The 15339-nt window shown below is 42.1% G+C and overlaps 1 protein-coding gene across 1 annotated transcript in view; it reads left to right on the top strand.

Moving 5' to 3' along the window:
- Window positions 1-15339, top strand: part of DNAAF8 (dynein axonemal assembly factor 8) — a 93380-nt gene that overhangs the window by 14382 nt on the left and 63659 nt on the right. The window contains 1 exon segment of the mRNA XM_061473710.1: window positions 817-980. Coding sequence (XP_061329694.1) covers window positions 817-980 — 164 coding nt within the window.

Below are 15339 nucleotides of genomic sequence, written 5' to 3'. Positions count from 1 at the left end.
TGAGAACCTGTGTGCTCTAGAGACTGTTGCTTTTTTTGATGTTAAAACACTTGCCTACCCTGCCAATCAGACACTGTGCTTGGTTTAAATGGCAGCTGGTTGGTTGCAGAGTTTTTCTCTATGGAATTCCTGACATTAAAGCTTCCTGCTTCATCAGTTCTGTAAAACTGCATGTTGTCTACCTGTTAGCCTGCCACAGATCTGGCTGGGCCAAAATCTGGGTTATTTATTGTTGCTCTGTAATAGCTTCCAAGGATTTTAATGAATTTCAGTTTTATTGTTGGGGCACCTGGGGCTTGAAGAATTCAGGAGAAATTGAACTTCATATTTGCTGTGGAAATGGCAGATGAAATCTTTCTGCAGACATCAAAACAGAGAAAGCTGGAAGGCTTTGGGTCAGAGGAATGTGTCACTGTATGGCAGCAGATAGGAAAGGAAGTGGAGTTAGATGGGGAATTATGTTCAGGGATGAGATGTGAAACATCACAAACATGCCTCTGCTTAACAGAGTTCTGGTCTCCAAATAGACTGTCACCACTTACTAGAGGTCTGAAGCCTGCTCCTTTGCTTTTTTTTTTCAGGATTTTTTTATTTAGAGAGATGATTTTATCCAATGACAAGTTCTTGTGTGTGTGTGACCATGTCCCTGCCAAACAACATAAGCACTTTCTAAACCTGTTTTAGCCTCTCATGTCATGATTCACCCTCAAATGTGTGGTATAAATATAAGCAAAAGTACATGCAAACAGATGAATAAGGGTGCCTTTTTTTCCCAAGAGAAAAGCTTAAGCAAAACAGAATCTGTATATTTTTCAGGGCAGAAGAAAGTAAAAAAGAGCTATCCCAAAAGGAAGAACAGATGAAAGAGAGGCATAGGAGACACAGATTCCAGGAGCAGCTGGAGAGACTGCAGCCTCAGCAGTCAGTTACTGGAAAGCAGCCCATGGCAGAGAATACCCCTGTTTTGTTCCACATGTCTAGTGGTTTGGTGCAGGACTGTCCCTTTCAGAATGGTCTCCTAACTAAATGCAAGTGTGATTCCAGGAGCAAAAAGTAATTTTCATTGCATTATTTAAACTCTTTGTTATGGAGAACCATTACCTGATGACATGAGCAGTCCTACAGCTCTTCTCTGACACTAATATCTTTCTCACCTTTCCTGTAAGGGGGGTGCTCCCCCTATAGCTGCGCACTAGATTTGACATGTCAGTGTATGCCAGGAGTCCTGGCATGCTGAAGTCAGTGAGCTCAGTGTCATCTGCTTCACAAGCACCAGACTTTCACAAACATGATTAATCATAACCTTTTAGAAAAATCGAAGTTTGTTGTTTTATTTGGTTTGGTTTTTTTGTCATACTTCTAAAGCAGAGCTGGGTCTGTTTGTCTGCCCCAAGCAGCTTTGTATTTCAGTTTTGTGGGTAGGTTTTGAGGGTTCTGAGTTTAATAATAGGTTTTGCTCTTGACTGATGTCCTGATTAAGGAAGTATGAAATTATCCTGATTTTCTTCCAAGAGCCTAAGATATGGCTCAGAGGACAGGGCTGTTTTTCCTCCTGAGAAGACTTGTATATGTAGTCCTAATTCATCCTTGCACTGATCTCACTGAACACAAGGCCAGCTGAGAAGGTAAGAGGAGATGAGAACCTCTGGAGTTTGTCCATGAGTCCACCATAAAGATTTATTTGAACCCATAACAGTAACAAAGCTCTTCTGTCAATACACAAGTTGAAAGACCTTAGAGCCCTAAACTGGGAGATGGACCATTCACATCTGGATTTTTTGTAAGCAATTGACTGCTGTATTTCTGGAGATTGAAAGCTCATTTTTGTAGCACTGGATTAATTGCTGATGGGCAGCAAAGAACTAACAAAACTGGAGCTGACTCTCCCTCTGCCAGCTTGCTCTGGCAAGGCCAGTGCACTGCACAGAGTTCTGCTTTGAAGGTGTAAAGGTCATGAATGTAGTCTTCAGACTTGCTTCAGTCTCAGTGTCCTGGGAGGTACCACCAAATAAATTCCAGTTAGCCTTTATTAGGATGCAGGCATATAACTTGCTCATTGGAAATACACTTGGGCCTTCCTAACTCATTCCTGACAGTGCACCAAGTGATTGTTGAGTTGTTTTGCATCTTGATCATTTCCCACACTTGCTGTGCTGAAGCCAATGAAATGAAGATGAGGGCTTGGTAATGGGGTTTTCCCTCAAGTAGGGCTCAGGGAACAGCTACACTGTAGTCTTGCTGTAACTGAATTGCAGTGTAATGATGCCCATTAATAGACGTAATGATATTCCTGCCAGCTACTCATGGACAGTGGCATAAACTAACCAGCCCAGGGCTTACTCAGTGCCTGATGTTTGTAGAAACAGCTACCCAGTACCTGAACTGGCAGCCTGCTGGAGGGAAACCAGCCTGAGCTTACGACGCACTGTTGGTAGAAACAATATCAGCACAACCCATAATAACTTTGTTCTATGAGCGACTGCTCTTAGTTTTACTTCAGAAATATCCATTATTAAAATTAAGAAAGAAAAATGTATTGGCATCATCAAATACAAGTCATTTGTAAGATTACTTAAAATACATCTTGACAGCAGCATTTTTTCTTTGAGTTAGAACAGGTTTTTCTTTTCTTACTTTTTCTCTTTGTTGCTCAGAGGAGCACAGAAAAACTTGAATGTTTTGACATTTAAAACTAAAGAAGCTGTAATTTGGCAGCTGTATCTCAGTGAAAATATCTGATATCTATATATAAACATGTATATTCAAAGAACAAGCCACACTTTGACAGAGTAGCACACTTTCAAATTTGTTTTATAAGTCCTTTGTGTTGGCAATGATAGATGTTCAGATCTGGAACACTTGTCATAGTTTCCAGAATTCCTCTGACCATTTATAATGTACATAAATAATTGAACTGAATAAAAATCAGAGGGAAAGTTTAGAAACTCTGCAATTACTGAGGCTGAGGTGCTGGGAAAGAAAAACAAAGAAAATGTAAAAAGCTGCATTAGGGTTGCATTAGAGTTCTTGTCTAAAATTTAAAAGCAGTGACATTCAGATTTAATGCTGGTGGGCTTTTTCTTAACCTAGTTCAGTCAAACTCTGCTCAGCTTCACTCTGGGAAGCACTGATGTAAATGAGAATCAGGTTTGGGAAAAACACTTTCAAACCAGTGCAGGTAATTTAGGAGCCTAAGAACCAGCTTTCAGAGGTATTTCAGGTAAGCCAGCAGTGTGGTGATGGGATCCATACTGTGAAGTCAGGCTGAGTTAATAATTTAGAGTAACATGCACAGGCTTTGTTTCAGTATTTGGACAGAGTAAGCATAACTGACAAGGGAGACAGAGAAGGAATGCTGCACAGCATGTAAAATGCTTAAATGGAGGATGTGAAATGAAATGGGCTTGATTTGTCTTTCATCATGTGTATTATGACAGAGTAACTTACTACCAATGTTGATTTCTGTATTACATTCCCATTAGATTGGATCTGGATAATAGTTAATATCCCAGGCTAATATCTGAGTTTTATGTCAGGGAGCAGCACAAACAGGTTACTGTGTAAAAATAAGACAAGGGAGGAGCTGCAGGTGACAGCAAGGCAGGCAGGGGCAGAGACCTCACCAGTGAGGTGTACAGTCCCCCAGTACCCAAACAAGAGCAGAGCAGGTCCATTGAGAGTATCCGATTGGGAAGTCTGTAGGAATGAGGCAGGTTCTAAGATCGATGCCAGAAAGTCTATCTGGGGCAGGACTGGTCCAGTGACAGTCTAGGGCCAGGGTGGGCCAGCACCTCGGTGATCATCCAGGGAGTCTGTAGCGATAAAGCAGGTCTGAGATCAAGCCTCAGGGTCAGATCTGTTAGATATGGGCAGGGTTCACCTGAGTGACATGAGGCCTGGGAAAGGTACAGGTGTGATGTAGCTCAAGGTGACACCAAGGGTAAGTGTCTCAGCTTAAATGCAGCTCCCAAGTGAAGGAGAAGGGCTCAGCAGAGCCTTCACACCACTCATTAGTGATCTCATTTGACTTTACTCCCCTGATCTTGTGTCAGAACTGGCCTTGAACACCAGCATGGCCCTGATACTTCACTTCCCACTATGGAATTAATGTACCAGATAGCAACTGGTATTTAGCTTTTTCAAGCCTTTTATTACTGGGACAAAATAGGTATTCTCAGCAGGGCTTCAGCTTGCTTCTCTCTTTACTGTTACTGCTCTATTGTGATATGGCAGAACAAGATAAGAAGTTTGAAAGCTGTTTGAAGCCACTTTGCTATCAGTACGTTATAAACACTGTTTTATCTACCTTGTACAGCTAAACTGTTTGGCAGATGAATGTTTTGACTCTTACTGAAGCATCTAATTTTTCTTGGCTACACAATCACTTTGGCTTACCTCATATTAGTAATTATATTACCATGATCATCATCTTAGTGCAGCTTAGCCTTACAGCTGGCTTACAAAAACATTCAGGCATGCAACAGACTTATTCTAGCTTAACAAATCTGTTATGACGATATTTTTTCTTCTCATAAACATAGACTCTGTAACCTTTCTGCCAAAATTGGTAGGGTTTTTAGATTAAGATACCATTGACTCAGCTCACTACTCTAAGGTAAAATTCTCAGCTGAAAGTTTTTCTGCTTGCATTCCCACAAAGCTAACATTACCAATACACTATGTCAAAATCTTCTGTCCCCTATTAGGGCTTTATTCTCCCTTAGATCTGATATTGCTCCTATAGTAAAATCCCTGACAAAATTCCTTGCCATCAGGAGTAGTGCCAAAGCATTTATGTTTAGTCACTGTGGCAGTTACCCTGGATTAGCCCAGTATAACTGAAAGTAGAGGTAGATTTCCAAGCTTGTAGAAAGATTTTAGTTCAATTACTGCTCCCATATGGGTGTGTTTTGTTCTTTATGGTCTGGGATTTTTTTGTATATATAGTAGGTGCCTTGATCCACACTGTGGTCAGTGAAAAGCTTTTGATTTGTTACCTGTCTTACTAGAATAGGTGTTCATGATTTCCATTACTTCTGTACAGGTGTCTTGATCTCTTTAAGGTAGCATTGGGAATTGCCTTTTTCTGGTGTCTTACCTGAGCACAAAGTGTTGCTCATGAGCACTGAGGGCTCCAGGATCCTAACCCAACAGTTTACCAGCTGGACTGATTGACTTTGGTATTTCACAAACTCCATTGCAGAACTTCTCACATGAATACACTTAGGTGATGTCCTAAGCAATTTTTTAAAAGTCTTCATTTTTAATGTTGTGTGGAGAATGCATAAAGGAAAAAATGGTAAGAAAGTGAAATTCATGTCTTGATAGAGAGAATGTAGAAAGACCTGATCTACCAGTTATGAAAGAAATAGGGTTTGAGCTAGTTCTGTACAGAAATACCAATTAATCTTCTACAAAGTGGTGATTATACATCTTTGGAGAAGTGGAGACAAACTGTACAATCTTATTTCAGTCATAATGATCTTGTGGCACAGTAACTGAGTTTTTCTATATCTGTATTACTCTAAAACTGGGCTTATGAGTATAAATCACCCTGTGACCAAATGTTTTCATACATACTGAACCAAAGCCACTGCTACATTTGCACCTGTGTGGATGTAACTGAACCCAGCATTGAGCCCTTGCTATTATTTTACTATAGCTTTAAAAAAAAAGCACATTAACTATTAACATTACAAACTATTTCCTACCCTAAATCTTTTTCTGACATCGGAGCTGAATTTGGCTTGTGCTTCACTCCCGGACTGTCTGCAGGGCTGTGGCCGGCAGCAATGTGCCAACCAGCCTGCAGATGGCCCCTGAATCTCTCCCCTGGTTTTTGCAGGGAGGGATTTAATGAGTTCCTGAAACAAGATTCAAATCTGTTGTACTTAATGAACTTGCTGCCTCAATTCAAGAAAGGCTTAAAAATAAACGAAGGCAATTAGAGATGTAGTTAAATTTAGCATGCATAATCAGAGGGCCAAGATTCCTGTTTGTACCACCAGGCCAGTACACAGGGTTCGGAATAGGATGGAAGTTCCCAAGAAAATGTTATTCTAGCACAGGCGACTGGTAGCTGGCCCAGAGCCTGAGTTTCTGGCCTCCTCTTCAGCTTTCCACTTAGTGCCAGCAAAAGTAAATGGGGTATTTGCTGGCGCTGTACTTCGTGCTCAGGTTGAGTTTAGCTGCTTTGCAGTCTCCTTGGCTGCAGTCAGTGAGCCAGAGGAGCTGAGGCTGCTGCTGCCTCTGCTGAGGCTCAGGAGGGCACAGGTCTATCCTAAGGATTTGCCTTAATAGGCAGAGAATTTAGGCCTTAAATGTCTGTTGTAAACAACTTCCTTTAGACACGCAGAGGCTGCTTTCTTGCTCTCCATGTTCTCTGAGCAAGGGATACTAGGGAAGAGGGTGGGCTTTGGCACTGCTAGGGCACAGATTAAATCAAGCCAGGAGCTTTACAGACTGATGGCTCTGCTCACACAACCAGAACAGTTAAAACATGATATACAGTAACCCTGCTTTAATAACCTCTTATCTGCTTCAGTAGGTTTCTCAGCCAAATTGCTGCAGAAACCTACTGCTCAGAACCAGGAAACCCGCTTCCATACTGAATGCAACAGGAGCACTAAAAAGCCATAGAGAAACTTCAATTTAAACTTCCACATGGAGATCCATTCTGATGGCTTCATAGGGCCTCCCACCTCTCTCTGTTGCACTTTCCGGCTGCAGAATTAATTGAACAGTCAAGTCTTTATCAAGAAATTAGTGCTTCAGTGCTGTTTCTCTGATTGAAGTTTGAAATGACCCCAGGAAATGTGAAATATTTAATCCTTTATATTCCTTGGCATATCTTGGAATTGATTAAAATGAGTTTAGGTTCATTCTTAAATATCCTTATGCATGATCTTGACAGATGGGAACATTTGTTGCTGTTGCTTAAGGGAAAGGTTAATATGTGTAAAAAGAATATAGCTTCCAGAATTACAAGCATGAACTTGCTGCCAGTAGAGGTCCTAAATACTCCTCCATTCACATAAGCAGGGTGGTTCAGAGTAAACTTGAAGAGAAGACAATAATGTAAACGCTTACAGTCTAAATTCTATTTCTCATTTAGATGAGGTGGGCAGGAAGACAGAAAACCATTTCTGTACATTTTGTCTCTTCAGGTCTTGCTCTTGCAAGGTCTAGCATTTGTTGGCAGAAGGAATAGCTACTTTAAGTTTGCGGTGTGTATGAACAAGTGCCAGTCACGTTTAATTATACAGAGAAATGCTTTCTGCTATGAATTTCTCTCTTGGACTCAATAGAATTCACAACTCCTGGCCTTACCTCAGGGCTGGGAGCAGTGATGCTATCTGTAGATGAAAGGAGACTGGAGCTGACCCTTTGTTTTTTGAGAGGATGTACATGCTTGTATGACACGGGCACACTGCTGTTAAAGAAACTATGTAATTTCAGATGCATTCTGAGTTTTTCTCATGCCTTCTTGGTTAACATTGCTTTAGGTTGCACTGTAGTTCCAAATCTTAACACACAAGGGGATAAGCTTGGTCACAACTTGTAAGCACGTTATTACACAAATAATAATTATGGAGGCATTATTCTTAGTGGCAGGGAATGGAATTCAAGGCTTTATCTGAGATTATGGAGTGCAGTTATTTGTATTTTAAAACCATAGAGCTCTATCCAGCTCTGTGGCAAGCACCCAGAGCTCCTGCAAGCTTCAATGGATGTCGTAAGAACTTAGCAGCTCCCAGAATCACTAAACCCCATATTTACTGCCTTGGAGAGTTCACAGATCTGGAGGGTTATCTGCTTAGTATTTTGCAGCTGGATGCAAGATCACAGAGCCTGTGTGGCAACTTGGACACAATCCATTTCTAAACTGGAAGCCAATAGTTTGAAAAACAAACTACTTGAGCTCTGGTTAAAACTTCCTGGTGCAGCAGCTGAGTATAGTTTGCTCTTCCACAGCCCCCATTTTATTTTCTTGGGGGATTTCTGTAGAGTGTCAGGGGAAATACATGAAAAGACAAATAGTTGAAAGGCTAGAAAAAATAAGGCTTTACCCAAGTTGATAATTACCTGGTGAATCTCCTGGAGTATCAAGCTAGAGCCATTTCAATAGTATTTGAAGCCAGATAGAATCATGTGCCAAACACCAGCGAGATTTCAGATGGCTGAGGACCAATTCCATGCTCTATTGCAGCATTTCAAAGTGACCATGACCTCCCCTGCTGTGGCTCTGGAAATGGTGGCACATTTTATTTGTGAGGTAGTTTGAAATCATTTGAAGAACGATGCTGTGGAAAATACGGGTGCTGCTGTTGGGGTTTAGAGAGGTAAAGAAAGGGAACAGAGATGAATGTCGAAAGTTTCTTGATAATCTTACATTCTTTTTCAGAGTGTTTTACAGGCTTTTGATAATTATTCCAGCTAGACAGGGAGAAGGATAAAGAAATATTATCCTCACTTGAAAGTCTCACAGAGAAATACTCCATCCCAGAGTCAGGACTAAGGCACAAGTTCCTGATTCCCAGCCTTGTGCTAGCATGAAATGTGTAAGTAATTAAACTTCTTTTACTTATTTCAGCTGCTGCTTGTTAACCAGGAGTAGAAACTCATTAGAGGAAGAACTTTTTGTTACATGGGGTCAGCCCACCAGCACAATGAGGCTGGGAACCCTTCAGAGCCTCTCTGAGTGTTCCTGTGTGTAAACACCAATCACGGAGAAGACGCTTCTCATTTTTAATGATTATGTCTCAGAAAGCAAACAAAATCAAAGAGAATTTAGTGCTGCTTGGATTGAAATTCCAGTGCAGTTGTCAGAGCAGTTCTTCACCTTAGGAGTTGAGCCTTTGGCAGGAAATTTTTCCACTTCTAAAAAAATAAACAAGAAACTGTATGTGCCAGTTACTTGGTACCAGTTACTTGTGCCATTGGACATTTTTAGCTGCACTCAGATGTATGGTGCTAAATGGCCTCAATTTACACTTATTTTCCTGAACACATTTAAGTGAAAATACCCATTTTCAAGAACTTTTGGTTATTAGCATGCTTCACAACTGCATGAACATTGTGTTCTAATGAACATTAGAATTATGTTGGTCCTTAGTCATCTGAAAGTTGGGCTGGTATTTGACATTAAAACATCGTATGACCTAATGAAGTAAATTGAGAGCAGTTCTATTAAGGAAGTCATTGTTACTTCAGCTGTTCTTGCCTGTCAGTGCTGGCTGACGCATTTCTGTGTTTCATTCATAGTTATAGTCCAGTGAACCCAGGTAGACTAGAAAGATGCTGTCCAAAAAAGAGCATGAGCTCCTTGTGTGTAACTTTCTGATAATAATAACATGACAGGACAGAGCAGGATGTCATGGTAAGGTAAATGAGAATGTGCAAGAGAGAGAGTGTGGCAGGGACAGTGCTGTGTGCTCACAGCAGGAGTACTGGCAGGACAAGCAAAAGTGAGCAGGATAGGACAAGGAGCGCACCCTACGGGATGGGATTCTTCTGATTCAGGAGGAAATATTTCACTATAGAATAAATGAATGTTGAATTTTTGGCCAAAACTACCTTTTTCTTGTGTGATCCTGAGTGATCCCACAGTGTCTCTCTGCTAACGTATCCTATGGGCCAGACCCTTGACTCTCATAGAATCATAAAACGGTTTGGGTTGGAAAGGACCTTAAGATCATGTAGTTCCAACCCCTCACCTAGACCAAGGCTCTGTCCAACCTGGCCTTGAACACTACCAGGGATGGAACATTTACAGAACTTCCTTCTTCAACCTGTTCCAGTGCCTCACCACCCTCACAGTAAAGAACTTCCTTATATCTAACCTGAACTTGCCCTGTTTTAGTTTGAACCCATGCCACTTGTTCTGTCACTACAGTCTGTGATGAAGAGTCCCTCTCCAGCATCCTTGTAGGCCCCCTTCAGATACTGGAAGTCTGCTATAAGGTCTCCATGCAACCTTTTCTTCTCCAGACTGAACTGTCCCAACTTTCTCAGCCTGTCTTCATATGGGAGGTGCGCCAGCCCCCTTATTGTCCTTGTGGCCTCCTCTGGATTCGCTTCAAGAGCTCCATGACCTTCCTGTGTTGAGGACACCAGAACTGCACACAGTGCTGCAAGTGGGGTCTCATGAGAGCAGAGTAGAGGGGCGGGATCACCTCCTTCGACCTGCTGGTCACACTCCTTTTGATGCAGCCCAGGATACAGTTGGGCTTTTGGTCTTGCAAGTGCACACTGAAGCTGGCTCATATTCAGTTTCCCATCCAACACCCCCAAGTCCTTCTCCACAGGGCTGCTCTGAATCTCTTCTCTGCCCAACCTGTAGCTGTGCCTGGGGTTGCCCTTACCCACGTGTGGGACCTTGCACTTTTCTTGGTTGAACTTCATGAGGTTGGCATTGGCCACCTCTCAAGCATGTTCAGGTCCCTCTGAATCCCATCCTTTCCCTCCAGCGTATCAACCGAACCACACAGCTTGGTGTCATTAGCAATTTTGCTGAGGGTGCGCTCAATCCCACTGTCCATGTCACCAACAAAGATGTTGAACAGGATCGGTCCCAACTCTAACCCCTGGGGGACACCACTCATTACTGGTCTCCAAGTGGGCACTGAGCCATTGACCACAACTCTTTGTGGGCAGCCACATCCAGCCCATGCCATACATCAAATTTACATCCCTCCAGAGACAAGGATGTCATGTGGGACAGTTTCAAATGCTTTGCGCAAGTCCAGGTAGATGACGTCGACTATTTTGCTCCTATCCACTCTCATGGAATGACGGGTTATGCATCTCTCTGACAGCACAGATGAGTCATTAATTCTAGTAAAGTGATTCAGAATTCCTTTAATGCAGGCTGATGCAGAATTGGTATGGAACACTAATTCACATTACATCACATCTCTTGGTGGTCTCTCATTAGTGTTGAGAGAGACTATGGATGGGATAAAGAGGGATTTCTGTAAGAATGATGACATGTCCTGAGCCAGAAATGTAGCCGATCCTAGGTATCACTAGCTCTGCCAGTCTTGTGGTCATAAAGCTTCTTTCAAATTCACTTTGGGTTGCCCTGCTCAGCTGGCAGTGACCTGCAAAAGTATATGAAGTACACTTTCTGCCCTTGGTTCCTGTGCAAAACAGAGATCAGTTCTTTTCTATGCCTCACATCTGGACCACACTCCTATAGCCAGTAATTTCTGGTGACAAGCTGACTTTTCTCTTTGACACTTGCCCTTTTTATACTCCAGCAGAGACACTGTCTGGTTTTAGCACATTCATGCTGCCAGAGATGGAAAAGTGATTTCTTCTGGATCAGGAAAGGTTATAGTCTTCCTGCCCAAGATTAAAAATAACTGTCCAGAGTAAGAAGATAACTTCCAGCAAAGAAAACTTCTTTATTATTATTATTTTTTTTAACCTAAATTCCCATGATATATAATGTCCTAACTGAACTGGAGAACTACAGCCATCAGAGCCAATAATGCTCACATTATGCAGCTCTTCACATTCCTGCAGTCTTACTTTGGCAGAGTTATCTGCTTTGGAGGCTCATAAATCCAGAATTTTAGCAATCTGAAACTCGGTTCAGAGCAGAACATTTCAGTAACATCTTGCCACCCTCATAGTTTTCAGATCTATAACCTCAGAACATTTGATACTCAGCCATGGGTATCACAGAGAGCGAATCTGGTACAAAAATGCATTAACAGAAAGACCATTCAGACCATTAACATCAATAGTATTCTCCTTTTTGTTATTAAATATTACCTTCCTAATTACATTCTGCGAGTTGCAGGAAGGAAATGCAGATACTTTCTTCATTCTTATCCATTGCTCCCACTTTGCAATGGTAAAGCAGATCTTTGAATGGTCTCAGGGTTTATTCCACAGTTTAATGTGGAATTTCAAATAATCTAACAGATGGCATTGTAATCATTTTTACTTCCCCACAGAATGAAAATGAACAAACACTTGACATTTCCAATATGTCTTCATCTACTGCAAGAATTTTTAGAAGCCCTGAAAGAGTGTTATCTGTTTTGCCTTAGATGGACAGGATTGTTAGATGTGTCCTCGCTATCTGCTCTCCTACATTAGCAACACAACTGCGTGGAACAGAAATGTAAAACCACGGAAACACCGTGCTTGCATTTTGCACCAGGAGCTGTGTCCAGAAGGAAGCACAAACATGCAATGCTACAGCTAGTTCTGCAGAAGAGTGGAGTGTTTTCATTAGAGAAATTAGCTGGAGCTGCTGAAGTGCTCAGAAATCAGATCACATTTACAAACCTACAGCAGATGCATCAGTTGGCAAAAGGTTCCTGCAGTCAGTAATTTGCCATTCATCAGGGATTGCCTCTTCAATCTGTGATCCAAGCCAGGGTGCAGATGACACACAAGGATAAATTTAGACATGGCTGAAAACAGTTATTTTGATTAAGTCTCTAGCCAATGACAGTTAGATTCTGCCTGTTCCTCCCCTTCACCCTCACTCACCTCCTCCAGTAAAGGAAGCAGAGATTGTGCTAGTAGAACTTGTCTGCATTTTGCATGTAGTGGATGTTTTGATATAGTTATCACTGGTTTAGAGTCTGTTCAACAGAGAAGGGAACGGCTTTTGATTGAATGAGATACCTTGCTTCAGTGTTAGCATCAGTTTAGTTAGTACTGGGAAAGGTGCTAGGAGGGAAACATCGATGTTTTAACCTGTGAAAGAGAGACTATCTTAAAAATGAAGTAAAATTGTCTTCTCCCTGATCTCTCCTTCCAATGGGAGAAAACCTCAGGCTGGGTGAGCTGATTCTGGCTGGGACATACTTGCTGCTTTCTTGAGTCCATGTGGTGAAATTAACTTTCTAAATGTGTGATGTAGTGTGGTACCCAAGCAACAATTGGTAGCTGCTTTCACTTGTTATCAGACTCAAACTTTGCTGGACACCAGCAGCAAAGTTGTCACCTGGCCCCTCCAGCCTCTAACAGTTTTGATGTTTCCCAGTCGTAGGAACAGGAGCTGTTTGTCTGATCCAGTACACAGGTGTGGTGAAAGCAGTGCCAACTAGGCTCTTAAAACCACAAACAAAAGCATCATTTAATCCACTTCAGCTATTTTATTGGAAACAGAGTGATGTTAATCCTGGCTGACAAACTTGTATCTGCTAAACACCAGCTTGCTGTGATCATAAGCAGCTCTGTTTTTTTCAAAAGAAATAATAATATGGAGGTGAAATGCTACTTTTTAAATGATTGTACAGATGCCTTAACATTATGGGGGGGGGGGGGGGGGGGGTATGTACAAACAGTAGCTTCCTTTGGGGCTGTGCCTCTGTGTGTGTAACTTAAATCCTGCTGTAGCTGAAGGCTAGAATTTGTGGGTATCCTTAAATTGTCTTGCAGTTCCTTTCCCCTCATTTCTTTTTTTGGTGTGGATTTCAGCAGAGGTTATTCCTTGGCTCCTTAATGCAGTTACTGCTGCTTACACTGGTATTATGTTAGAGCAGAGGAAGACAGGCAGAACTGGGGGTGGAAAACAGAGCTGAAGGGCTAGAGTTGCAATCTGTAAAGTATAATTGTAAAATAAAATAGCAAACAGTTTGGAAAGAGGAAATTTTATCTTATTTACTCTGTGGTAATTGTTGGCACTTGATTACAATCAGCCACAAGCCTGTGTATGATTGATATCACACTAGCCAGAGCAACCCAAAATAGCCCAACATTTGAGTAATTTTAGTCTTTTCATAATCTAATGCTGTCAGAAATAAAAGCCAGTGTAGCATGTAAGCAAATCAAACTCTCTTCATAGGTAGACTAGGGTAGATTGGGCAATGCTGTGGGAAGGCATACTTGGAAAGCACTGAATGTGTCTTACCTAGAATTAGCTCCTTTCTTGCCCATTAACCTTAATATTTCTGAAATTAGTTAAGTAGTTCTATGCCTAGGTGCTTGTTGGGGTAAGGAGGCTGATGGAGGAGAGGGAAGAACCAACATTAGTTAAAATCTCACTCATTCTCAGAAAGAACCTTGATGAGCAAAATTCTTAGCTGGGCTTTGTCAGAAGCTTGTTGAGCCCTTCCCTGCTGCTGGGCCAAGCAAACTTGAAATGAGTTGGAAATTTCCTGCTGAAGCATCTGTAGATACTGGTTTAATCTTTAGCTCTTGAGTTCCCTCCTATCATTGATCCCCACAGCCTTGTTGAGAGAAGAAGAAAGAATCCTACCACCAGTACAGGATACAAAGGAGGTAATCTTTTCCTGAAATTCTCCAAGTTTCTTTTAAGGCCTCTTCCTAAGGGAATTACACTGGTAGGCTCAAAGCCTTGATGAATTCAGTGAGCTCCCAGGACTACAGTAACATGAGTAATACACATTGCAGCAGCCAAGAATATGTGTAACTCTTTTTCCTTTATTACTAATTGCAGCTTTATTTGGTCCTTGCAGGCAGTGCTGTGCCTGTGGCAGGGGTTTCTGCGCCAAAACACGGGATGACACTGTAGAACTGCTTTTGGCTTTTTGGGAGTATCTTTTGCAAACCATTTTCGGGAATGACCTGCTTAGAGGACAGGCAGAGAACTACAACCTACATGAACCTGTCAAGAGGATTAGTCATTAAACACCTTTGTGGATGTTTGAATTCAGAATTAAAGTGGCTTTAAGTGGATTTAGCTTCCAAAGTAAATTCAGGTAAATCAAATGAAGGTTAATTCAGTGTAAAGGTGTGGGCAGACATCCTCATTAAGGGCTATGTGGAACAACTGAGAACATAAATACTTAGCTGCTCTTCACCACACTTCTGCTCCCTTTGTGCTCCTTTAGTGTTTCACAGCTCGGCTCACCAAATGGGGTGCTTGCCAGTCTCACACTATGGTAGGTTATTTTGGATGAATTCTGCTCTGAATACTTTAATGAGCAGTTTAGTCTGGTTGATTGAATTGACATTTGCAGGGATTGCAGCTGTGTTGCACTTAGCTGACTGCAATGGAGAGTGTGGCCCTCAGCTGATGCTGTTAACAAGTAACCTTGGAAAAGTCAACCCCGTGAACAGCTGTTTGCAAAAGGAGTGTGTGTCCATGCCTGTAGAATACATGTACTCAGGATGCCTGTGGGGCCTTGAGGGTATTTATTGAAGGATCAACTTAAGAAGGATGTGGAGCTGTTGGAGTCACTCCAGCAGAGGCCATGGAGATGCTGCGAGGGCTGGAGCAGCTCTGCTCTGGAGACAGGCTGAGAGAGCTGGGCTTGTTCAACCTGGAGAGCCTCAGCCTGTGAGGGTGCTGAGGGCTGGCACAGGGTGCCCAGAGAAGCTGTGGCTGCCCCATCCCTGGCAGTGTTC

This window comes from Pezoporus flaviventris, unplaced genomic scaffold (genome assembly GCF_033815535.1).
Source record: "Pezoporus flaviventris isolate CSIRO_AGI_PZ_B2104156 unplaced genomic scaffold, CSIRO_AGI_Pfla_v1 ptg000078l, whole genome shotgun sequence".
Taxonomy (NCBI): domain Eukaryota; kingdom Metazoa; phylum Chordata; class Aves; order Psittaciformes; family Psittacidae; genus Pezoporus; species Pezoporus flaviventris.
The sequence above is the reverse complement of the archived record's forward strand: the minus strand, read 5'-3'. Positions and strand labels throughout refer to the sequence as shown.